The sequence below is a fragment of the Callithrix jacchus genome, chromosome 18, assembly GCF_049354715.1.
Source record: "Callithrix jacchus isolate 240 chromosome 18, calJac240_pri, whole genome shotgun sequence".
NCBI classification, from domain to species: Eukaryota; Metazoa; Chordata; class Mammalia; order Primates; family Cebidae; genus Callithrix; species Callithrix jacchus.
In genome coordinates this window covers 20,995,455-21,021,839 of record NC_133519.1, presented here as the reverse complement: position 1 = coordinate 21,021,839, position 26,385 = coordinate 20,995,455, and the positions used below count along the sequence as shown (strand labels likewise).

The 26,385-nt window shown below is 44.7% G+C and overlaps 1 protein-coding gene across 1 annotated transcript; it reads right to left on the bottom strand.

Moving 5' to 3' along the window:
- Positions 1-54: 54 nt before the first annotated feature.
- On the bottom strand, positions 55-4,887 carry UFC1 (ubiquitin-fold modifier conjugating enzyme 1). The gene is made up of 6 exons (XM_002760186.6): positions 4,750-4,887; positions 2,470-2,537; positions 2,170-2,233; positions 1,796-1,872; positions 674-764; positions 55-488 (listed from the first exon to the last, which is right to left on the bottom strand). The coding sequence occupies exons 1-6, from the start codon at positions 4,870-4,872 to the stop codon at positions 411-413; spliced, it is 501 nt and encodes a 166-aa protein (XP_002760232.1). The 5' UTR covers positions 4,873-4,887; the 3' UTR covers positions 55-410.
- Positions 4,888-26,385: the final 21,498 nt, after the last annotated feature.

Genomic DNA, 26,385 nt, shown 5'->3' with positions numbered 1-26,385 from the left:
TCAAGTTTTAGCCCACTTGCCCTCTCTTAACAGCTCCCAATGAGAACCACAGGCTACCAGAGGATGCAGCTTTTATTGTTATCTCCAGAAACCAGAAAGACTATGTACTCAATTTCAGTTACTCCCTATGCCTCCATGATCGCATGTTGCTCCACCTTGGGCGAATATAAATTGCCTCTAGATTTTCCAAACCCCAGTCTTTCCCTTCCCTGTGCAGCCTTAGAAACTAAGTAGCGATACTGTTTGGTGTTTGCTTCTCCCCCAGCAATGCCTGCTGCAGCTACTTAGTAACAACTAGAGGTGGAGGGTGTTCGGGGAAGTAGTTAGATGAGTTAAGTGTGATGCACAGGAAAACAGGATCACAGCTTCTCAAAGGTCCCTCTGCCCTGCCTCAGTGGCTTGATCCTTCCTTAGTTGCATTTCTCTTTGTGTTGGATGACACCCTTCTGAATCAGATCAGGGATTTCCACTGCCAGCCACGGACCCAGCTGCAATACAAGGAAAATCGTGTGAGATTACAACCGGTTAGTGCTTCTTGTTCCATTAGGAGCTCCCTCCTGGAGACATGCTTAAGGGACGACACTGTTACTCCTTTTACTCTTAGCTGCTTTTCCTGTACTGCTCAGGGCCTAAGCCCCTCTTCTTCCTCTTATACCAAATACACAAAACTTACCCCCAGAGCCATGAGATGAGCTAGTCCAAATTTGGGCACGTTCCTGGCCCACAAAGGTTTGAAGTGATCCGTCAGGCATATTTTTCCACCCCTATGAGAGGGACACATAGAAGATATTGACATGCAAAGGTTTGTGTGTGTGTGTAAGCTATTTATTAGAGAGAGAGAGAGAAGACAGCTCCCACGCTGTTGTGGGAGGAGAAGACATGCAAAGTTTACCATAAAGCACAGCAGCCTCTTGGGGGCATAGGAAGACTCCTATTGATCAGAATTAAGAACAAGGTCAGCTAAGTAGTTTGCCTAGGCTCAGAAGAGGAGAGCCTGGCACCCTACTAGGCCAGCAGACCCTGGCAAAATCTCTGCCTCCAAAGTTCTTTGTTGAGAGTTGCTGAATGAATGATAGAATATAATGTTTGCTAGAAAGAACGATGGCAAGGAAAACCTAGCCACCTCCCCCCTACGCCAGCCCAAGTAGAAAACTACTTGGGGCATTCCAAAATGGCAAGACAGTAGATGAATATCATACATAGGTTAAAACAATTCTTTAAGCGGGGGCTATGTGACCCTGCCCCGATGGATCCCTCGTGGAGAATACTTTCTGGTTTGTCCTTGATCAGTGGTAAGCAGCCACCAGCTGCCTACCTAGTTTATCTTGGTTCTATGAAAAAACACAGAACACCTGTTTGTTAATAATAATCACCTATTCAGAGAGAATAAATACATGAGTCAGCATCTGCTTGAGGTTCAGCCCACAATGCTGTCAGCCCCCAGAGGCTCTCAGCTCGGAAAGCTGCTGGCCCCCTGGATAGTCCCACTTTGCTGTTCTATCTGGGTGTCTGCTTCTTAATTCCTTCAGCACCACCTGGGTGGGGGTCTCTATGGTTGAGCTGGTCTCAGTAGTTCTTCCTTTTTTCTTCTTACAGCTTTATAAGTTCAGGGGTACATGTGCAGGTTTGTTACATAGGTAAAAATCTGCCATGGTGATTTAACGCATAGATCATCCCATCACCCAAACATCAAGCCAAGCATCCGTTAGCTATTCTTCAGGTTGCTCTCCCTCCCCCCACAAAGTTCTTGCTTAAGGCCTTCTTTGACCCCTTGCCATTTCCTATTCAGTCCTACCTGTACATCTTTGCTGTCTTTCCATCAAGCTCAGGGACTGCAATTTCTGGGGCAGTAGTAGGATACGTGATAGGAATCTGGAGAGATTATAAAGCCTTAATCAAACAGAATCAGGATTGAGAGGGACTAATCTAATCAGACATACATATTTCTTGATTAAACTGAAATGTTAAGCAAACTCCCCAAGCAGCATGTCCATACCAGGATTCTGGACAGGGAGATGAGTAACTGTAATTTATGCTTGCCTCAAACCTCAGCTTTTCCCTCCCATTTTTAAAGTTTTCTTTGGTCCCTTCAAGAAAGGTTAGCTTGTTACCAATCATCTAATCCCTCCCCTTCTACTAACTTTCATAGTTCCACTCCATCACACTCACGTCAAACTCGATGTCAAACTCGTATTTCAGGAGGTCATGGATATACCAGCATTTTCCAAACCACCTGTAACAAAGACCAAACCTCAGTCTAATTTGCCTACTCTTCCAATACTCAAATGACATCTTTGCTTAGGCCACCAGCCTGGAAGACTCATTGAATGGGAACTGGGGAACTCTGGAGCTGTGGGAGGGGAGACAGCTGACATGAGACAGGGCAGCTTTGGTAGTGAGCACTAGGATACCAAATTGCCTAAGTCATATAAGACTCCTACCCCACACCTCCCAAGAGACTGTACCTACCGAGTCCCTTCCTTGTTGGACTCCAGTCGGAACCAATCGTTGTCAGCATTCTTGTTGTTCTCCACATACTGGAAGCAGAGAATGAGGTTCTTTGAGAGAGGAGTTGGGGTCAAGGGCAGTCCCCCTCTCGAAAGAAAAGTGTGGGGTTACTTTTCTTTAATATGTTTATCTAATTTTTCTAACAAAGCTGAAGACAAGGTTATACTGGTAAGTGGGGGTTTGTCCATAACAGAGAATACAATGTTTGGGTTCCACCACTCAATTTAGCAAGCACAAAAGACCTGAAGATACCATCTAGATTCTCCACTCACTACTGATAGTGTCTGCCCTCATCCCGCAACTCATAACAGTAGACCCCTTCCTTGAGTGACTCCCTTCCTTCTGGCTTCATATAGTCCTGTTTATAACTAGCACCCACATGCTAATGACTCCCAGATTTTTTTTTTTTTTTTTTTTTTGAGACGGAGTTTCGCTGTTGTTACCCAGACTGGAGTGCAATGGCACAATCTCGGCTCACCGCAACCTCCACCTTCTGGGTTCAAGCAGTCCTCCTGCCTCAGCCTCCCGAGTAGCTGGGCCTACAGGCGCACACCACCATGCCCAGCTAATTTTTGTATTTTTAGTAGAGACGGGGTTTCACCTTGTTGACCAGGATGGTCTCAATCTCTTGACCTCGTGATCCACCTGCCTCGGCCTCCCAAAGTGCTGGGATTACAGGCTTGAGCCACCGCGCCCGGCCCCTGACTCCCAGATTTTTATCTTTAGTCTAGGTCTTTCCTCAGAACTTCAGACTCTAGTATCCAACTGTATTTTGAAATTTCGACCTTCATTTCACAGATACTTCAAACTCAGCATTTCCATCTGGAATTTATAATATTCCTTCGGATACACTTTCTGAATTACCAATTTCAAGTGGTAGTGTTAGCATTCACCCAAGGAAAAACCTGGGAATCATCCCTGACCCTCCCTATCCCTTACTTTACTAATCAATGATATCGTTCTGATTCTACCTTCTGAATATTCTTCAAATCTACCTCTTCTCTCTAGTCTCACTACAACTGCCTAATTTAGATTGCCTTTTGTTTTGCTGAGATTAATGACAGCCTCCTAACTTGTCTCCTGCCTTCAATCTTGTCCCTGTCAATTCTATTTTCCCCTTATTGCCAATGCAACTGACCTAAACGCAAATCTGGCCATGTTATTCCTCAGCTTAAAATCCTTTAACGCCATCCCAAAGCCTCCAAGAGAAAATTAAAGCGTGCAAACCTGTCTCCTAGCTTTGTCTACCATTGCCTACCTCACATTTGATGCTCTAACAACTCAGAGCTACTTTGTTTCTTCAAACACATCATGCCTGTGCCATTTGTAGAGCCTATTGCCTTTGCTCATGCTGTTCCTTTTGCCTTGAATGTCTTTCCACTCTTACGTTTTATCAGGTTAACTTATGTTTACTCCTTAAGTTTCAGCTCAAGCATTACCTCTTCCTCTTCCAGGAAGCCTTCCGTGATCAAATGCAAGCTGGGTATCTCCCCTCATGCTCTCAAAACATCCTAGCCATTTCTCGCTTTACATCTGTCCCTATCTGTCTCCGTCTTCCTCCACTTAAACGCTGTATTCTAGTTATCTGGTTTTGTCTACCTCAGTAAGTTCTACCTTATTCGGCTTGGTATCTTCTCCCTAGGTTCTGTATGTACAGTAATTTTTTTTTAAGTGAATGACTACATGAGGTAGGAGAATTAGAACTGCTGGCCTTTGAAGCAGACCGAAACGACTACAAAAAGACAAACTTTTTTATCCTCCCACAGTAGAGAGATTAGGTGAGAAGACCACCCGTTTCTAACTATGAGCTAAACTTCCCAACTCTGTGTAGTTAACACCTACTTGAATTTTCAGCCCTAACGTGGTTTGCAAAAGTGAAGGAGGGAGCAGAGAGATGCGGACAGGGGCTTAGCGCCCTGAGGATTTTTGACCACCTCTCCTACATCCAGGTGAACAAACACCTGGAGCCTGGAGACACCTCACCTTCCGGGGAGGCGCATCCCAAAAATAACTGCTGCTTTTAGCCGCAAGGTCTGGCCCCACTGTGCACCTCACCTGAGTCTTTTTTGCCCTTTCCCCACCATCCCTGCTTAATCCCCCAGCCCCGCAATCGTCCCATTTCTATAATTTGGGCATGAAACTTAAAAACCGGAAGCAGCTTCCACACGGAGCCTATTATTGAGGACACCTGATTTCCCGCAACCCTTCCGCTACGCGTTAGACAGTAGAAACACAACTGACCCGAATAAGGGACTGATATTCCTCCTTCAGTCGCTGCACCCATAACTCCCGATCTCGGGGTCCGGCATTTGTCTTCAGCACCGGAATCTCAGACACAACACGTCGCGTGGCCTCATCCGCCATCTTGGACCAGGGCGCAAGGGAAACACGGAAGTGGTTGTAGCTTGTAGCTTACTTCAAGGCGCCGCCATCTTTATTATGGGAAGATGAGACGTTTCGGTTGCCGTCAGACTTCTTTGAATAACGTCTTTATTTTCTTGTACCTAGTTACCCGCTTGTGAGTGCATCGAGAAGAACAGAATGTAAATAGATTACTCTGTTCTATATGTGACACCTGTCATTAAAATCACCGCACAAGGCACAAAGGGTGACTTCCGTTCATGCTCAGAGAAGTAATCGCAGAAAACCCGTACACCTTCCCACACCTGGAAAGCTCTTAGAACTTCAGGCTGCTGAAGGCACTTTTCAAGGCACTGCCTAAAGCGAGCGATTCGTGTGTTTCCTCTTCGAAGACTTTTTCTTTGCTTATACATAGGCCTGCCTAGATGCAGTTATTCCATAAAAGGATGTTTAACTCCTGATAAATATTAGAAACCATGCAGAATCAAAAGATAAATCCCAGCAAAATGTGCGCTTTAGTCTAGTCATTCGCTGAGTCCTAGATTTTTTTTTTTTTTTTTTTTTTAAGACAGCGTCTTACTCACTCCAGCCCAAGCTGGAGTACAGTGGTACGAGCATAGCTCGCTGCATCCTCCATCTCTCAGGCTCAAGCAATCCTCCTGCCTCAGCCTCCCAAAGTACTGGGATTACGGGTGTGAGCCACCTGGCGCAGCCCCCTAGACATATTTTGATCTGGAATTAACTAATCTAGGAAGTAATACTGTCTCTCTAACCTAAGTGAATGACACACAGTAGGTACTCAGTAATCCTTTTGCAAAATGTTATATTTCAAGACTGGACCTGTAATGCCAGCACTTTGGGAGGCCAAGGCAGGCAGATCACGAGGTCAGGAATTCAAGACCAGCCTGGCCAACATGGTGAAACCCCATCTCTACTAAAAATACAAAAATAGATTAAAACAAACACACACACACACACACACACAATTAGCTGGGTGTGGTGGCATGTGCCTGTAAGTCTCAGCTACTCGGGAGGCTGAGGCAGGATAATTGCTTGAACCTGGGAGGCTGAGGGTGCAGTTAGCCAAGACTGCACCATTGCAGTCCAGCCTGGGCAACAGAGTGAGCCTCTGCCTCATAAATAAATATTTTAAAAACTTATATTCTAGTTGGTCTTAAAATCTAAACATATTAATTTCAGCCTTTTTTTTTTTTTTTTTTTGAGACAGAGTTTTGCTCTTGTTGCCCAGTCTGGAGTGCAAGGGCACAATCTCGGCTCACCGCAACCTCTGCTTCGCGGATTCAAGTGATTCTCCTGCCTCAGCCTCCCGAGTAGCTGGGATTATGGGCACGCGCCACCACGCCTGGCTAATTTTGTATTTTTAGTAGAGACAGGGTTTCTCCATGTTGGTCAGGCTGGTCTCGAACTCCCAACCTCAGGTGATCCGTCCACCTCAGCCTCCCAAAGTGCTGGAATTACAGGCGTGAGCCAACTCGACCAGCTAATTTTGGCTTTAATTTAAATATTCTGTTTGGCAGGGGTGGTGGCTCATGCCTGTAATCCCAGCACTTTGGGAGGCTGAGGCTGGTGGATCACTTGAGGTCAGAAGTTCGAGACGAGCCTGACTAACATGGTAAAACCCCATCTCTACTAAAAATACAAAATTAGCCGGGATACCACGTCCGTAATCTCGGCTACGTGGGAGGCTGAGGCAGGAGAATCGCTTGAACCCAAGAGGCCCAGGTTGCAGTGAGCCATTGCACTCCAGCCTGGGCAATAAGAGCAAGATTCCTTTTCAAGACCGGGCGCGAGCCACTGCGCCAAGCCAAAAAATGTTTAAAAATTAGCCAGGCTGCCGGCGCGGTGGCTCACGCCTGTAATCCCAGCACTTTGGGAGGCCAAGGCGGGTGGATCACGAGGTCAAGAGATCGAGACCATCCTGTCAACATGGTGAAACCCCGTCTCTACTAAAAATACAAAAAATTAGCCTGGCATGGTGGCGCGTGCCTGTAATCCCAGCCACTCAGGAGGCTGAGGCAGGAGAATTGCCTGAACTCAGGAGGCGGAGGTTGCGGTGAGCCGAGATTGCGCCATTGCACTCCAGCCTGGGTAACAAGAGCGAAACTCTGTCTCAAAAAAAAAAAAAAAAAAAAAAGAAGATTCCTTTTCAAAAAAATAAAATCTAAACACATTAATTGTAGATTTAATTTAAATACCCTGTTTGGCCAGGTGTAGTGACTCACACATGTAATCCCAGCACGTTTGGAGGCTGAGGTGGGTGGATGGCTTGAGCCCAGGAGATCGAAAACAGCCTAGCCAACATGGTAAAACCCCATCTCTACAAAAAATACAAAAATTAGCTGGGAGTGGTGGTGCACACCTGTAGTCCCAGCTATTTGGGGGGCTGAGACAGGAGGATCGCTTTAACCTGGGAGCTCAAGGTTGCAATGAGCCAAGATCACGCCACTGCACTCCAGCCTGAGGGACAAAGTGAGACCAAAATTTTTTTTGACATAAATAAATATCCTGTTTATTCAGTGAATCATTTCAGCCTTTGGTGATTTTTGTTTTGTTTTGTTTTGTTTTGTTTTGAGACAGAGCCTCCCTCTGTCACCCAGGCTGGTGTGCAGTGGCACGATTTCAGTTCACTGCAACCTCCACCTCCTGGGTTCAAGGTTCTCCTACCTCAGCCTCCTGAGTAGCTGGGATTACAGGTGCACGACACCATGCCTGGCTAATATTGTAGTTTTAGTAGAGATGGGTTTCACCATGTTGGCCAGGCTGGTCTTGAACTCCTGACCTCAGGTGATCCACCGCCTTGGCCTCCCAAATTGCTAAGATTACAGGCATGAGCCACCACACCCAGTCTCCAGTACAATATTGAGTAAGAGTGTTACTAGCAGATATCCTCGTCTTGGTCTGCCTTTAGGGGGAAAATCAGTGTCTTTCTCCGTTAAATATGATGTTACCTGTGGATTTTTCATGGATGGCCTTTATCAGGTTGAGGAAGTTCTCCTCTTGCATTGAGGGTTTTTCTCATAAGGGAGTTTTATGTTTGTTTTTGAGACAGTCTCCCTCTGTTACCCAGGCTGGAGGGCAGTGATGATCTCAGCTCACTGCAACCTCTGCCTCCCCTCCTCCATTCAAGAGATTCTCCTGCTTCAGCCACCTGGTAACTGGGACCACAGACACAGGCCACCAGGCCTGGCAATGTTTGCGTTTTTAGTAGAGACGAGGTTTCACCATGTCAGCCAGGCTGATCTCCAACTCCTGACCTCAGGTTATCCACCTGCCTTGACCTCTCAAAGTACTAGGATTACAGGCGTGAGCCACCACTGCGCCTGGCCTTATTTTTTTCAAATGATTTTTCCGTGTTGATTGAGATGATGGTGTGGTTTTTGTTTTTTATTAGCATGCTATATATCTCTTTCATTAAAAACATTGGATATTGGTTAAGGCTAAGGCAAAACTTTGTACTTCTTAACTAGAGATCTCTCTTCTAGGGGAAATAAGATTGATTCTATTTTGGGTGAAGCACTGAGGTGTGATATTGAGAGCAGAGATTTGGAATGAGGCTTTGCAATTTAATTGTCCTAAGACTTTAGAGAGTTAACTCTCTGAATTGCATTTTCTCAACTATAAAATGAGGATATTAAGGCTTTTGGTGGCTCACACCTTTAATCCCAGCCCTTTGGGAGCTAAGGGAGGAGGATTGCTTGAGCCCAGTTCGAGAAGAGCCTAGGCAAAATAGAGAGACCTCGTCACCACAAAAAGTTTAAAAATTAGCTGGCTGTGGTGGCATGCACCTGTGGCCCCAGCTACTTGGAAAACTGAGATAGGATGGCTTGAGTCTGGGAGGTCAAGGCTGCAGTGAGCCGTGAATGAACCATTGCACTCTGGCCTGGGTGACAGAGTGAAACTCTGTCTCAATTAAAAAAAAAAAAGCTTGGTCAGGCGTGGTGGTTCATTTCTGTAATCCAAGCACTTTGGAGGCCAAGGCGGGTGGATCACCTTGTTGGTCGGGAGTTCAAGACCAACCTGACCAACATGGCGAAACCCCGTCTTTATTTAAAAAAAATTTTTTTTAAAGCTTCTATAGTTATAACTGTATATGCAATGGGCATTCATTTACATAATAGGCTGCCAGGATGAAATTCATAAAAATAAATGGCAGTTTTCAAACTTTTATATAGTAGTGAAGCCAGGTTTACAAACAAAATCTTAGGCTGGGTGCAGTGGCTCACACCCATAATCCCAGCATTTTGGGAGGCTAGAGGTAGGCAGATCACCCGAGGTCAGAGGTTCAAGACCAGACTGACCAACATGGTGAAACCCCATCTCTGTTAAAAATACAAAAGTTAGCTAGGCGTGGTGGTGTGTGCCTGTAATCTCAGCTACTTGGGAGGCTGAGGCAGGAGAATCACTTGAACCCGGGAGGTGGAGGTTGCGGTGAGCCAAGATCTCACCACTGCACTCCAGCCTGGGCAACAAGAGTAAAACTCCGACTCAAAAAACAATAAAACAACAAAATCTTTCCTGGAGTCTCAAATTATAAAAATGATAAATGCAGAGCTGGTCTTGTTTAAGTGCAGGCAGAAGACCTGTTTCCCTAAGAATACTACTATGGTAACTACTCATCATACTTTATTAACTGTATAATTGTCTTGATAGCCTGGAAGCTCAATCAGGGTAGCAATTGTGTATCTATCTTGTTCAATGCTGTACTTCTAAAACCTAATATAGCGTCTGCCACAGAGTAAATGTTCAATCAATATTTTAACATCAATGAGTATCTTGATACATAAGGTAAGCACCAGAAAAGCTGTCTTTATAAAGTTGCATGTTGTTTTTGTTTCATTGTTTTGGAAAATCATCTTATTAAACCATTTAGTAAAGCACAGCACATAATATGTATGATAATACAAAGTACAGTCTCTGTTATAAACATAGACCTACCTCTATAATAGGCATAGTTGCATCTCTGTAGGATATGCCTCTTTTAGAGAAATGGTTAGTTTTAAACTATGGATTTAGCTTATTATTAAGTAATGCTCACATGAGACAAGAAGCTAAAATTGAGAAGGCTGAAGGAAGAGTACGTAGGCCTGAGCCTCACTGTTTTTCAGAGGAAGAACTCATTCATGAGCAAATGTTTATGGAGTTTCTTTTTTTTTGTTTTAAATACTAATATTGATCTAATTAAATTAAGACAAACATTTATCACAAAAGAGGTGGAACAGGGTGAAGGGGTAAAAGAGAAGTAAATTACTGTCTTCCTAGTGGGAGGCCAATAGAAAATTCCAAAACTGAAAAAATAATAAGTAGCAATATAAGTAAATTATTTAGTCATATGGAGATAAATAACAAAAGAACTAAAAAGAAGAGTTGAAAGTTATTTCCTCAAGTAGAAGAATGGGGACTGCCTATTTTGGTAAACACATTATAGAATCAACCTTTTCAATTATATGCCACAAGATCTTAGGTGTAAAAGAAGGAAAGTAAAGAAAGAACTAAATAAAGAGTTTCACTCTTGTTGCCCAGGCTGCAGTGCAATGGTGCAATCTTGGCTCAAGGCAACCTCTGCTTCCCAGGTTCAATTGATTCTCCTGTCTCAGCCTCCCAAGTAGCTGGGATTACAGGCATGTGCCACCATGCTCGGCTAATTTTGTATTTTTAGTAGAGACAGGGTTTCTCCGTGTTGGTCAGGCTGGTCAGTAAATGAATTTTTAAAAGAAAGAAAATAGTAAAGAAAAAAAGAGAGAGAAAATGAAAGAAGGAAGCTGGGAACTAATTTTCAAGCCTCCAATGAAGGGATTTCCAATATTAACAGATCTGTGGACCATTCCAGTAAAGTCAGAGTCTCACCGTGACCCTCCTCCCACTCTTGTAACCATTGCCTGACTAGCCAGGTAAACGGGTAAGTTTTTCTTCTTCTTCTTCTTTTTTTTTTGTTTTTTGGATGATGGCTGCTCACATTATTGTGGGCAGATCTTCTTTTTTTTTTGAAAGGAGAGAAGGAAAGAGAAAAAAAAAGGAGTGAAGGAGAGGAAGAAAGAGGAAGAAAAAGAGGGAGAGAGAACGGGAATATTGCTTTATTCTAAAAATGGGTATTAATAATGGCCGATCAATATTTTGTGTAAAGTGGAGAATGTATATTTTGTGTATTTAAAGTGGAGAGCTCTATAAACATTTATTGTTTACTTGTTCCGGATCTGAGTTCAAGTCCTGGAGTTTCTAATATGTTCCAGGCATTGGAACTACAGTGGATTCCCAGGCAGGTGGATTTCCTGTCCTCATGGACATTATCCTAAAATAGTTATAAAATGGAATTGAGTCAGGTGTGGTGGCTCAGGCCTGTAGTCCTAGCACTTTGGGAGGCCGAGTCGGGTGGATTGCCTGAGCTCAGGAGCACGAGATCAGCCTGGGCAACATGGTGAAACCCTGTCTCTGCTAAAAAACAAGAAATTAGGGGGATGTGGTGGTGTGCACCTGTAGTCCCAGCTACTCCGGGGGGAGGCTGAGGCAGGAGAATTGCTTTAACCCAGGAGGCCGAGGTTGCAGTGAGTAAGGTGAGATTGCACCACTGCACTCAGCCTCTACTCTATCTCCAAAAAAAAAAAAAAAGGAATCAAACAGGATAACTGAATAGCTCAATTCTAGAAAATGCGATAGGGGCTGCAGGTGCCATGGCTCACTCCTATAATTCCAGCACTTTGGGAGGCCAAGGTGGGCGGATCCCAAGGTCAGGAGTTTGAGACCAGCCTGGCCAATATGATAAAACCCAGTCTCTATTTAAAAAAATACAAATATTAGCAGGGCATGGTGGCATCTGTAGTCCCAGCTACTTCGGAGGCTGAGGCAGGAGGAAGCAGGAAGTGGAGGTTGCAGTGAGCCAAGATTGTGCCACTGCACTCCAACCTGGGCAACAGAGCGAGACTCTGTCTCAAAAAAAAAAAAAAAAGAAAGAAAAAGAAAAAGAAAAGAAAATGCAATAGGACAGTTGGGTGCACTGTGCATTGCAGAGCACCTCAAAGTAGCTCTGTCGCCCAGGCTGGAGTGCAGTGGCGCAGCTCACGGCAACCTCTACCTCCCCGGTTCAAGCGATTCCCCTACCTCGGCCTCCCGAGTAGCTGGGATTATAGGTGCTCACCACCACACCCACCTAATTTTTGTATTTTTAGTAGAGACAGGGTTTTACCATGTTGGCCAGGCTGGTCTTGAACTCCCGACCTCATGATCTGCCAACCTCGGCCTCCCAAAGTGCTGGGATTACAGGTGTGAGCCACCACCGTACCTCCTGGCTACTTTATTTATTTATTTTTAGATGGAATCTTGTTGTGTCACCCAGGCTGGAGTGCAGTGGTAAGATCTTGGCTCACTGCAACCTCCGACTCCTGGGTTCAAGCAATTCTGCTCAAGCCTCCTGAGTAGCTAGGATTTAAGACTCAAGGCACCACACCTGGCTACTTTTGTATTTTTAGTAGAGACAGGGTTTCACCACGTTGATCAGACTGGTCTTGAACTCCTGACCTCATTATCTGCCCACCTCTGCCTCCCACAGTGCTGGGATTACAGGCTTGAGCCACCACGCCCAGCTACTTTCTGTAAATTTTTTGAGACGGAGTTTCGCTCTTGTTACCCAGGCTGGAGTGCAATGGCGCAATCTCGGCTCACCACAACCTCCGCCTCCTGGGTTCAGGCAATTCTCCTGCCTCAACCTCCTGAGTAGCTGGGATTACAGGCACGTGCCACCATGCCCAGCTAATTTTTTGTATCTTTAGTAGAGATGGGGTTTCACCATGTTGACCAGGATGGTCTCAATCTCTTGATCTCGTGATCCACCCGCCCCGGCCTCCCAAAGTGCTGGGATTACAGGCTTGAGCCACCATGCCCGGCCTACTTTCTGTATTTTTAATGGAGACAGAAAATGTTGGCCAGGCTGGTTTTGAACTCCTAACCGCAGGTGATCCTCCCACCTCAGCCTCCCAAAGTACTGGGATTGCAGGCATTAGCCACTGTGCCCGGCCTGATTTGTATTTTTTAAAAATATTAATATTAAAGAGATAAGCCATTGTGATGAATTGTAAATATTTTTCCCAGTTTGTTATTTGTCTTTGCTTTAGTTCATAGTTTTTTGTTGTTGTTGTTGCTGTTGTTTTTTTAAGAGTTTCGCTCTCTTAGCTCACTGCAATCTCCACCTCCTGGGTTCAAGAGATTTTCCTGCTTGATCCTCCCAAATAGCTGGGACTACAGGCCCGTGCCACTACTTCCAACTAATTTTTTGTATTTTTAGTAGAGATGGGGTTTCACTGTGTTAGCCAAGATGGTCTCGATCTCCTAACCTCATGATCCACCCACCTTGGCCTTTCAAAGTGCTGGGATTATAGGCATGAGCCACTGAACCTTGGCCTGCTCATAGTATTTTTAACCATGTAGAAAATTTTCACATATAAGGTTTAGTTTTTCAGTGTTTTGCTTGTGGCTTCTGGTGGTGGTGTTACCATAATGATATCAATTAATTTGTAAATGTTTTCCTCAGGCAGGGTGTGGTGGGTCATCGTGGTGGGTCGTTCCTATAATCCCAGCACTTTGGGAGGCCAAGGTAGATGGATCATTTCAGGTGTGGAGTTCTAGACCAGCCTGGCCAACAAGATGAAATTCCATCTCTACTAAAAATACAAAAATTATCTGGTGTGGTGGCAGGCACCTGTAGTCTCAGCTACTCAGGAAGCTGAAGCAGGAGAATCATTTGAACCCTGGAGGTGGAGGTTGCAGTGAGCTGAATTTGCGCCATTGGACTCCAGCCTGGGTGACAGAGTGAGACTCAGTCTTAAAAAAAAAATTTTTTTTTAGTCGGGAGCGGTGGCTCACACCTGTAATCCCAGCACTTTGGGAGGCTGAGGCGGTAGATCACCAGGTAAGGAGTTCGAGACCAGCATGGCCAATATGGTGAAACCTCATCTCTACTAAATACAAAAAATTAGCCGGGCATAGTGGTGCAAACCTGTAGTCCCAGCTACTAGGGAGGCTGAGGCAGGAGATTTGCTTGAACCTGGGAGATGGATGTGCTTACTGCACTCCAGCCTGGTGACAGAGCAAGACTCTGCCTCAAAAAAAAAAATAAATAAAAATTCCTCCAGTGTTTTTTTCCCCCAAAATTACAATGGCTTTATTATTTGTTCTAGCTTATTTGAACAATAAGAAAAATAAAATTAACTCAAAAATATCACCCCAAGAGATTTTTTAAAAGCCACTACCATTTTAGGTATATATTCTTCAGACATCTCTATGTGCACATTTCCATTCTTCTAAATCCTTTCAGTTTAATTTACTGTTCTAGGTTCTTGAGATGGATGCAGAACTCACAAATTCTCAGCTTTTCTTTCATCCTAAATTTTTTTTTTTTTGAGACGGAGTTTTGCTGTTGTTACCCAGACTGGAGTGCAATGGCACAATCTCGGCTCACCGCAACCTCCACCTCCTGGGTTCAAGCAATTCTCCTGCCTCAGCCTCCCGAGTAGCTGGGACTACAGGTGTGCACCACCATGCCCAGCTAATTTTTGTATTTTTAGTAGAGACGGGGTTTCACCTTGTTGACCAGGATGGTCTCGATCTCTTGACCTCGTGATCCACCCGCCTTGGCCTCCCAAAGTGCTGGGATTATAGGTGTGAGCCACTGTGCCTGGCCCTCATCCTAAAATTTTTATTTATTTATTTACTTATTTTGAAAGAGACAGGGGTCTCCCTATGGGGCCCAGGCTGGTCTAAAACTCCTGAGCTCAAGCAATCCTCCTTCCTTGGCTTCCCAAAGCCCTGGGATTACAGGTGTAAGCCACAAAACCCAGGCTCTTTTTTCTTATGTGCTCTTAAGACTATGTATTTTCCTGTGAGCATTTCTTTTTTCTTTCTTTCCTTCCTTCCTTCCTTCCTTTCTCTCTCCTTCCTTCCCTCCTTCCTTCCTTCCTTCTTCTTGACAGAATCTTAGCTCTGTCACCCAGGCTGGAGTTCAGTGGCACAATCTCAGCTCACTGCAATGTCCATGTCCCAGGTTCAAGTGCTTCTCCGGCCTCAGCCTCCCTAGTAGCTGGGATTACAGGTGCCTGCCATCACACCCAGCCAATGTTTTGTATTTTTAGTGGAGATGGGGTTTCACCATGTTGGCCAGCTGGTCTCAAACTCCTGACCTCAAGCAATCCACCTGCCTCAACCTCCCAAAGAGCTGGGATCACAGCTGTGAGCCACCATGCCTGGCCTCTGAGCACATTTTTAGTTGGGGTATATGCTATTTAAAAAAAACTTTTTTTTAAGAGATTTAAGAGACCAGCCTGATCAACATGGTGAAACCTCTTCTCTACTAAAAATACATTAGCTGAGCACGGTGGTGGGCAGCTGTAATCCCAGCTACTTGGAAAGCTGAGTTGGGAGAATTGCTTGAATCTGGGAGGTGGAGGTTGCAGTCAGCCAAGATCACGCCATTGCACTCCAGCCTGGGTGACAGAGTGAGAATGTCTCAGTAAACAGAAAAAAAGAGACTGGGTCTCATTCTGTCACCCAGGCTACTGGAGTACAGTGGCATAATTATGAATAACTGCAGCCTTGAACTCCTGGACTCAAGCGATCCTCCAACCTGAGTCTCTGGAGTAGCTGGGACTATAGGTGTGGGCCACCACACCTGGCTATTTTTTTTTGAGATGGAGTTTCGCTCTTGTTACCCAGGCTGGAGTGCAATGGCACGATCTCAGCTCACCACAACCTCCGCGTCCTGGGTTCAGGCAATTCTCCTGCCTTAGCCTCCTGAGTCCTGGGTAGCTGGGATTACAGGCACGTGCCACCGTGCCCAGCTAATTTTTTTTTTTTTTTTGTATTTTTAGTAGAGACGGGGTTTCACCATGTTGACCAGGATGGTCTCATGACCTCGTGATCCACCCGCCTCGGCCTCCCAAAGTGCTGGGATTACAGACGTGAGCCACAGAGCCCGGCCCTTTTTTTTTTTTTTTAAGACTGTCTTGTCATCTCGGCCAGGCTGGTCTTGATCTCATGGCTTTGAACAATTTTCCCACCTTGGCCTCTCAGAGTCCTGGGATTACAGGTGTGAGCCACTGTGCTCATCCACTTTGTGACTTTTTTTTTTGGTAGAGATGTGATTTCACCACTTTGGCCAGGCTGGTCTTGAACTCCTGGCCTCAAGCAATCTGACTGCCTTGGCCTCCCAAAGTGCTGGGATTACAGGTGTGAGCCTCGGCACTGGCCTTGCTTTGTGACATTTTACATTATCATTCAGGTCAAAATATTTTCTAACTCCAATTGTGATTTCTTTTGTGAGTCATTTAGAAGTGCATTCAGCACACTACAGCCTCGAACCCCTGCAATCAAGGGATCCTCTGGCCTCAGCCTCTGAGTAGCTGGGACTGCAGGCATGTGTCATCCTGCCCAGCTGTATTTAACTTGTAAATATAGGAACTTCCCAGTTACCTTTTTGTTACTGATTCTAGCCTAACTACAGTGTAGGCAAGAAACATACTTTGAGTCTTGCTCTGTCACCCAGGAAGGAGTGCAATAGTGTGATAGTGTGATCTTGGCTCACTGCAAACTCCACCTCCCTGGTTCAAGCAATTTCCCTGCCTCAACCTCCCAAGTAGCTGGAAGAAATTTGCTTTATAGAACAATCTGTCCAGTTTTTTAAATGTTCCAAATGTGCTTGCAAATAATTTATAATTTGAAGTTATTGGGTATAGTGGACTCTATATGCTTGTTGAATCAAATTTGCTGCTCATATTATTTAAATGTTCTATATCCTTGCTGATCTTTCTCTTTTTTAGAGAAAGATATGGTCTCATTCTGTCTCTTAGGCTGAAGTACAGTGATGCAGGCATAGCTCACTGTAGCCTCAACCTCCTGGACTCATGTAATTGTTCCACCTCAGCCTCCTGGGTAGCTGGAACTACAGGCATGCACCACCATACTCAGCTAATTTTTTGTTTTTAATTTTTGTAGAGATGAGGGGGTCTCCCTATGTTGCCCAGGCTGGTCTTGAACTCCTGGCCTCATGCAATCCTCCCATCTCAGCCTCCCAAAGTACTGGGACTACAGGCATCAGCTACTGTACCTGACCCTTACTGACTTTTTCTATCAGTTCTGAAAGAGGAATACTCTATTGAGAGAGGTGTGCTAAATCTATGATTGTGAATGTGTCTATTTTTCCTTGTAGCTCAGTTGCTGTATATTATTTGAGGTTTTGTTAAGTGCATACAAATTTAGAAATGTTTTAATGTCCTGGTAAATTAAAGTTATTGACAAAATGTCATTATTGCTAATAATACTTGTTGCCTTCAAGTCAACTGTGTCTGATTTTAATATGAGGTTCTTTTAGTTTATGTTGCATATCTTTTCCCATACTCGTACTTTTAACCTGTTGGTAACCTTATTTTATTTATTTACTGAGATGGAGTCCCGCTCTGTTGCCCAGGCTGGAGTGCAGTGGTGCAATCTTGGCTCACTGCAACCTCTGTCTCCCAGATTCAAGCGATTCTCCTGCCTCAGCCTCCTGAGCCCCAACCACCCAGCTAATTTTTGTATTTTTAGTAGACAGGGTTTCCTTTCTTTTTTTTTTTTTTAAGACAGGGTTTCACCATATTGGTCAGGCTGGTCTTGAACTGACCTCAGGTGATCTGCCCGCCTCAGCCTCCCAAAGTGCTAGGATTACAGACGTGAGTCACCGCGCCTGGCGAGACGGGGTTTCACCATGTTGGTCAGGCTGGTCTTGAACTCTTGACTTCGTTATCTGCCTGCCTTGGTCTCCCAGAGTACTCTGATTACAGGTGTGAGCCACCTCGCCCAGTCACATTATTTTTTATTTTGTAAAAGGAGTGATTTATGAGCAGTGAGATGAAAAAGCAATGATGCCCAGAAGCCTGCAATGTTTCATCAGGATATGATTCAGTCCCCCAAGTTGTTAGCTCTTCTTCCAGGTCTTTTGCAGGTCTCCTTTCTCAGTCTAGAAAGGATAGGGTTCAAGCGATTCTCCTGCCTTAGCCTCTGGAGTAGATGGGATTTAGGCACCTGCCACCACGCCTGGATCATTTTTGTATTTTTAGTAGGATGGGGTTTCACCATGTTGGCCAGGCTGGTCTCGAACTCCTGACCTCAAGAGATCCACCTACCTCGGCCTCCCAAAGTGCTGGCATTACAGGCATGAACCACCATGTCCAGCCTGTATTTTAAAAAAGTTAGAGAATGGTCTGAAATATGAGAGTATATAAGGACATTCCTCTCCATTCTCCACAAAACAGATGCCTCCTTCATGTCTTCTTCTTCCCCCACCCCCCCTTTTTCTTTTCTAGAGAGACAGGGTCTTGCTCTGTCGCTCAGACTGAAGGGCAGCGCAGTAGGCTAATCACGGCTTTTTACAGCCTTGAACTCCTGGGCTCATGCAACCCTCCTATCTCAGCCTGCCAAGCAGCTGGGATTACAGGCACATGACAACAGCAGCTAATTTTTAATTATTTTTGTAGAGAAAGAGGTCTTACCATCTTGCCCAGGCTGATATCGAATTTGCCTAAGTCTCCCAATATGTTGGTATTACAGGTGTGAGCCATTGCACCAGGCCCTTCCTTCATGTCTTTTGGCTTCTATTATATGTTACCTCCTCAAAGAGAGGCTCTCCCTGGTTTCTGTCACAACATTGTTATTTTCCTTCATAGCACCTATTTTAACTTAGAATTATGTATTTGTTATTTGATTTCCTTAATAATGTCTGTCTACCCATGTAAATGGTAAGCTCCAGGAAGACATGGGCCCTCTCTGATTTGCTCTCCATTGTGTATCTTATCCTATATGTCTATCACATACCTGACATTAGTAAATGCTTAACATATATCTATTAAATAAATGAGTGAATAAGTTTTCCTTTTTTTTTTTTTTTTTTGACACGGAGTTTCGCTCTTGTTACCCAGGCTGGAGTGCAATGGCGCAATCTCGGCTCACCGCAACCTCCGCCTCCTGGGTTCAGGCAATTCTCCTGCCTCAGCCTCCTGAGTAGCTGGGATTACAGACACACGCCACCATGCCCAGCTAATTTTTTGTATTTTTAGTTGAGACGGGGTTTCACCATGTTGACCAGGATGGTCTCGATCTGTTGACCTCGTGATCCACCCGCCTCGGCCTCCCAAAGTGCTGGGATTACAGGCTTGAGCCACCGTGCCCAGCTGAGTTTTCCTTCTTTTCAGTGTTACTAGATTAACAGATTAGGAGAACATCATAGATGCAGTGTATTTTTTTTTTTTCAGAGATGGCTGGAGTGCAATGGTGCAATCTTGGCTCCCTGCAACCTCTGCCTCCCGGGTTCAAGCAATTCTCTTGCCTCAGCCTCTGAAGTAGATGAGATTACAGGCACCTGCCACCACGCCTGGATAATTTTTGTATTTTTAGTAGAGATGGGGTTTCACCATGTTGGCCAGGCTGGTCTTGAACTCCTGACTTCAAGAGATCCACCCACCTGGGCCTCTCAAAGTGCTGGGATTATAGGGATGAACCACCATGTCCAGCCTGTTATTTAAAAACGTTTGAGAATGGTCTGAAATATAAGAGCATATTTATTTAATTGAATAACTAGCCAAAGAAAAATTGGTTAATTTTCTAATTAACTGGTGGGATTGGTGAGACAGGGCCATTTTATGTTGTGGTCTTTGGAATAACCAATGACTTGTAAAAGTCATCCCCATGGGGGCAGTAGAGAGTCACTGATAAACAGCCTGCTGAATTTCTGAAAACTGGTGAAACTTGTTATATATATAATATAATAATAAATATTAGGTAACATTTATCGAGTACTAGGCCCTGTGCAACACTTTCTATACATCATTTAATATAATCATTACCCCAGGCACGATGGTTCACGCCTGTAATCCCAGCACTTTGGGAGGCTGAGGTGGGTAGATCACTTGAGGTCAGGAGTTCAAAACCAGCCTGTCCAACATGGCGAAACCCTGTCTCTACAAAAAAAAAGAAAAAAGAAAAAATTAGCTGGGTGTGGTGGTACATGCCTGTAATTCCAGCAACTCAGGAGGCTGAGGCAGGAGAATCGCTTGAACCCAGGAGATGAACGTTGTGGTAAGCCGAGATCGTGCCATTGCACTCCAGACTGGGCAACAAGAGCAAAACTCCATCTATATATATATATATACACACACATACATATTCATTACAACAATGATCTGTGAGGTGGATGTTATATTTCTTTCACAGACAAGTAAACAAGTTTAGAGAAGTTAAGGAACTTACCTATCATAGTAGTGAGGGTCAGAGCTGGGAAATGAAGAAAAGGGAACAGGTAGAGGAGACTTTTGAACAGCAGATCATTAGGATTCAACAACTGATTGTGGTCCCTACTCCTTTTTTCTTTTTTTGTCTTCTACTTACTCATCTTTTTCTTTTTTCTTTTTCTTTTTTTTTTTTTTTTTTGAGGCAGCAGGGTCTGGCTCTGTCACCCAGGCCAGAGTGCAGTGGTATGATCTTGGATCACTGTAACCTCGACTTCCCAGGCTCAAGCCATCCTTCCACCTCAGCTTCCTGAGTAGCTGTAATGATAGGCACATGCCATCATGTCTGACTAATTTTTGTATTTTTTCTGTAGTGACAGGGTTTGGCCATGTTACTCAGGCTGGTCTTGAACTCCTGGGCTCAAGCAATCCACCTGCCTCAGTATCTCAAAGTGCTGAGATTGCAGGCATGAGCCACCATGTGTGGCCAAGGTCCCTACTCTTTTATTCAGGAGCCAGAGATGCCAGAATTCTAGTTAAGGACTTAGAGCTACATTCGAAGCTGAACTGAAATTAGGAGGAACCAATAGTATAAAGCCTGGATGAAAATGAGTAACTGGGGCAGCTTAGAGTTAATAGGAAACCAAGAAGTAGAGCAGGTCATCAAGTCAGCAAGTCCCTGCAGGGTAAAGTAGAAGAGTAAAGCCCTGGTTGGGACACAGGGATCCGAGTGGCCCTGGAAGAGTCAAGACAATACTTGTGACAAGGGGCTAGTGCTAACAAGATACAGACTTCCTTAAGGGAATATCTCGTTTGAAAAGATTAATCTGGCAGAGTTGGGAAGGAACATGGACTAGGGCAAGCAGCCTTAATAGAGTATGCAGATCAAGAAAGATAATAAATCTACTCTAAACTGGTACTACCATTGACTTGTATGAAAATATTTAGTAGGGACATGTGGTTATGATGTGTTGATCCAGAGAGAAAAAGCAGAACTACTAAGGGGGGAGGCTACAAAGAGATTTATCTAAGGATAGTAAAAAGGCCTTTCTAATTACTGAGAATTACAGGGAGTTGAAAACTATAGTTAAGAACATAGTGGGAATGTGAGCCTGTGGAGACAGCTGAAGGATTCCAGGCTGCAGATTCCAGTGAAGGAAGAGATAACTGTGGGAGTAGTGTTTTGATAAGTTGAAAAGGATGGGCATCAAGGTAGAGCTGAAGGCGCCAGTCTCTGAAAGCTGGAGGAATGTTTTCTCAGCTGAGGAAGAGATAGGAACTAATGTAAAGGAAGACACATAACAGAAGACTTTCACAAGAGAATTCTACACAGGGTTCTCAATCTTCTTGGAGGAGCTTCCTCCAAGTTTTTAGTTGCGTCAAGGAGAGGGTGATTCATAAGGCAAAAGATAGGGCCGGGCGCGGTGGCTCACACCTATAATCCCAGCACTTTGGGAGGCCGAGGCGGGGGGATCACGAGGTCAAGAGATTGAGACCATCCTGGTCAACATGGGGAAACCCCGTCTCTACTAAAAAATATTTAAAAATTAGCTGGGCATGGTGGCGCGTGCCTGTAATCCCAGCTACTCAGGAGGCTGAGGCAGGAGAATTGCCTGAACCCAGGAGGAGGAGGTTGCAGTGAGCAGTGAGCCGAGATCGCACCATTGCACCCCAGCCTGGGCAGCAAGAGTGAAACTCCGTCTCAAAAAAAAAAAAAAAGGCAAAAGATGATGTTTTTTGTACATCATCTGTACAGTTTAAGCTAAAGAGGAACAGTAGTCTAGTTAGAGCTAACAAAAAACCCTAACCTGTTTGAAATATTTTTTTTCTCAGTGATGGACATGAGGGTGTCCATCTCCACAAAGGAGGTCCCTTTGGCTTAGTTCAGGAAATCTGCACAGCTCTCTTTGTTGGCATCAAGATCTTAACACTTCATGTTGAAAGCGTGAACTTCCAAGGCTCCCCAGGCAGAAAACATCCCTCCAAATAAACTGACTAGCTTAGGAACAGCTGGTCAGGCAACTGTCCCAATGTTTGGAATTTGGAAAATTTGGTCGTTCAAGTCTGGCCCCAGGGAAAAGAATTGAGTTCTGTGAGTCCTGCAGAGGAAGAGGGATTACTTTAAGGTCCTAATGAAGGCAAATCTCAGCCCTTCCTTCAGCTTTCCATTCTCAGTGAAAAAGCTATCTGTTTTTCCCCCATTGGCTGCAATATGCAGACTGGACAGCATACTATGACTAGAAAGGACAATCTTCTCTTCTCTATGCTGGCTATTAAAATTTTAAAGAAAAAAAAAAAAAAAGAAAAGGCTATGCTCAGCTTTCTCTAATCCTCTGAATGGAGCCGGGGGGGGGGGGGCTAGGTTTGGAGCGGAGAGGTGGGTTCATGGAAAGGAACTGCCATCAAACCACTTCACAATATGGATATGGAGGGAGAACATTATTCTACTTTAAGAAGTAGTGCCGGTCCTTTAAGAAAAATTCTTGGCCGGACGCGGTGGCTCAAGCCTGTAATCCCAGCACTTCGGGAGGCCGAGGGGGGTGGATCACGAGGTCAAGAGATCGAGACCATCCTGGTCAACAAGGTGAAACCCCATCTCTACTAAAAATACAAAAAATTAGCCGGGCATGGTGGCACGTGCCTGTAATCCCAGCTACTCAGGAAGCTTAGGCAGGAGAATTGCCTGAACCCAGGAGGTGGAGGTTGCGGTGAGCCGAGATCGTGCCATTGCACTCCAGCCTGGGTAACAAGAGTGAAACTCCAGCTCAAAAAAAAGAAAAAGAAAAAAAATTCTTGCCCCTTTGAAGCCTGTTTTGTGGGCTTATGTGGATTACATCTGCATTCCACACATCAGAGCTACCTCTGTCCTGATGGCTATTCCTCTAGAAAAAGCTTAGGAGCAATCTGTGAAGACAATGAGTATATAAGGGAGGTTGTTTACAAAAGAAAAGCATTCCAGTGGGTAGAGAGGAAAAAATTGTCAGAGGTGAGGTGAAATTTTTGACTTTTTTTCCAATTAATGAATACCTTTTCCCTTCAACCTTCTACAGGCTGTTTATTCTTGCTCCTGTAGGAAGAGGTGGCAAGGTATCAGCCCTCTCTTTGCTACCCACTGCTACTTTCAGGCCACTGTGCTTCCATCCACTTGAAAAATTCTTGCCCCTTTGAAGCTTATGCCATCTGGCTTTACTGCCCTTTAGCACCTTGTTTCTTTTCTTTGGTTTTTGCTGGGGGGAGTACAGTGGTGAATCATAGCTCATTGCAGCCTCAAGCTCCTGGGCTAAGTGATCCTCCAGACCCAGCCTTCAGCACCTATTAAATAACCTCTTTGTACCAACCCTTACTATCACCCCGGGAAATTTTAGAAAAACCCATGAAAAATAGTTCCTGACCTCCAACTCCAACTAATACTCCTACTTTCAATTCCTTATTTCACCATTTCTAGAAAAACAGGTTTTTCTTGATGGCAGCTTCAGGGTTATAGTAAGGACTGGGAGAGAGTAGCATTCTTCTTTTTCTTTTTTTTTTTTTTTGAAACAGGGTTTCCCTATGTTGCCCAGGTTGGAGTGCAATGGTGCCATCAGGGCTCACTGCAACCTCAAACTCCCCAGGCTCAGGCGATCCTCCTCAGCCTTCCAAGTAGCTGGGACTACAGGCACGTGCCACCATACCCAGTTAATTAAAAAAAAATTGTAGACATGGGGTCTCTCACAGTGTTGCCCAGGCTGATCTTGAACTCCTGGCCAAAGTATTGGGATTACAGGTGTGAGCCACCACACCCAGCGAGAGTAGGATTCTTGAGTGTAGTAAGATTGATGGTGTCAGTACTGGCTGGTATTGCCTTGAAGACTCACTGAAAGACTAGGACTGGCAGCCATGATTCATAAGGACACAATAGCATGGGGGTTGTACTGCCTAGTGATACTTGGGGGAAGGTTCAAGATCTGGATTTGATTTTTGTGCCAAGCTTCCAAGAAACCTGGATTCAGAGGTAAAAACACCTTTCCTATTAGTTGCCTCTCTGGGGACATCTGCCACTTTCAACATCCACCCCCTTGAAATAGTCTTCCCTTTGATTCTGTGACAATTTTCTCCCAGGTTTTCTTCTTCCTCTTTGGTTGTTCCTTTTCAAAGATTCTCCAAGAGCTCTTCTTCTACTTATGCCTTAAATGTTGGAATTCACCAGCGTACTCTTCCTAGCCCTCTGCTCTTTTCTGGGGAGCTTATCCAAATCTATGGCTTCAATTACCACTGAAATGTTGAATTTTCAGGATTTCTGGACTATATATCATAGGACTTTCTAAAAAGTAGTTTTCTGGGCAGGCACCATGGCTCACACCTGTAATCCCCCAGGAGTTCCAGACCAGCTTGGCCAACATAATGAAACCCTGTCTCTACTGAAAATGCAAAAAATTAGCTGGGCATGGTTGTGCATGCCTGTATTCCCAGCTACTCGGGAGGTTGAGGCAGGAGAATCTCTTGAACCTGGGAGGCAGAGGTTACAGTGAGCTGAGATCGCGCCATTGCACTCCGGCCTGGGTAACAAGAGCGAAACTCCGTCTCAAAAAAAAAAAAAATTGTTTTTTTATAAATGATATGTGCATAGTAAAACAATTTCAGGCAATAAAGATAGATGTAAAATGAAAAGTATAAGTCTCATCCCTCTTAGGCCTGCTCTTCATAATTTTTTTAATGCATGTGTAAATGTGTCATATTTATTCTGTATTTCCTTTTTTCTCCACTTATATTTTTCTCTTACATTTTAGATCTGCATATTAAACATGCCATTAGGCCATATCTATCTAGCTACCACACAGGTAGCTAAAACTTCTTCCCTTTCTTTGGAATTCTCCCTCTTGCAATACCGTACCACTAGTCTTTTTACACCAACACCATGAAAAAAAGCTGTCTTTATATGTTGTGCCTTCTCAATTCAATCTGTTTTCTATCCACCATAACTACAAAACAGCTTTCTCCAAATTTCCTAAATGACCTCCTTGTTGCAGTATCTTTTTCTTTTTTTGGGGGACAGAGTCTCACCGGAGGGCATTGGTGCAATTTCCGCTCACTGCAACCTTCACCTCCTGGGTTCAAGTGATTCTCCCACCTCAGTCTCCCAAGTAGCTGGGATTACAGGTGCCTGACACCATGCTGGCTAATTTTTGTATTTTTAGTAGAGACAGGGGTTTCACCATGTTGGTGAGTCTGGTCTCGAACTCCTGACCTCAGGTGATCAGCCCACCTCGACCTCCAAAAGTGCTGGGATTACAGGTGTGAGCTACCATGCCTGGCCTTTTTAAATACAAACAAACAAACAAAAAAGTCTTGTTCTGTTACAAGGAGAGCAGTGAAATGATCTCCACTCACTGCAACCTCTGCCTCCTGGGTTCAAGTGATTCTCATGCCTCAGCCTCCAGAGTAGATGGGATCACAGGTGAACACCACCACCCCTGCCTAATTTTTGTATTTTTTTTAGAGATGGGGTCTTGCCACATTGGCCAGGCTGGTTTCCAACTCCTGGCTTCAAGCGATTCCCCTGCCTAGGCCTCCCAAAGTGCTGGGATTACAGGTGTGAGCCACTGTGCCTGGTCCTTCTTGCAATATCTGATAGATACATTTTATTTACTTATTTTTTTGAGACAGAGAGCCATCTCAGCTCACTGCAACCTCCGCCTCCTGGGTTTAAGTGATTCTTGTGCCTCAGCCTCCCCAGTAGCTGAGACTACAGGCGTGCATCACCATGCCTGGCTGATTTTTGTTTTTTTTTTTTTTTTTTTTGAGACGGAGTTTCGCTGTTGTTACCCAGACTGGAGCGCAATGGCGCGATCTCAGCTCACCACAACCTCCGCCTCCTGGGTTCAGGCAATTCTCCTGCCTCAGCCTCCTGAGTTAGCTGGGATTACAGGCACGCGCCACCATGCCCAGCTAATTTTTTGTATTTTTAGTAGAGATGGGGTTTCACCTTGTTGACCAGGATGGTCTCGATCTCTTGACCTCGTGATCTACCTGCCTTGGCCTCCCAAAGTACTGGGATTATAGGCATGAGCCACCGTGCCCAGCCGATTTTTGTATTTTTAGTAGAGAAGGGGTTTCACCATGTTGGCCAAGCTGGTCTTGAACTCCTGACCTCAAGTGATCTGCCCATCTTGGCCTCTTAAAGTGCTGAGATTGCAGGTGTAAGCCACAGCACCTGGCCTATTTATTCATTTATTTATTTATTTTTAGGCAGGGTCTAACTCTGTTGCCCAGGCTGGAGTGC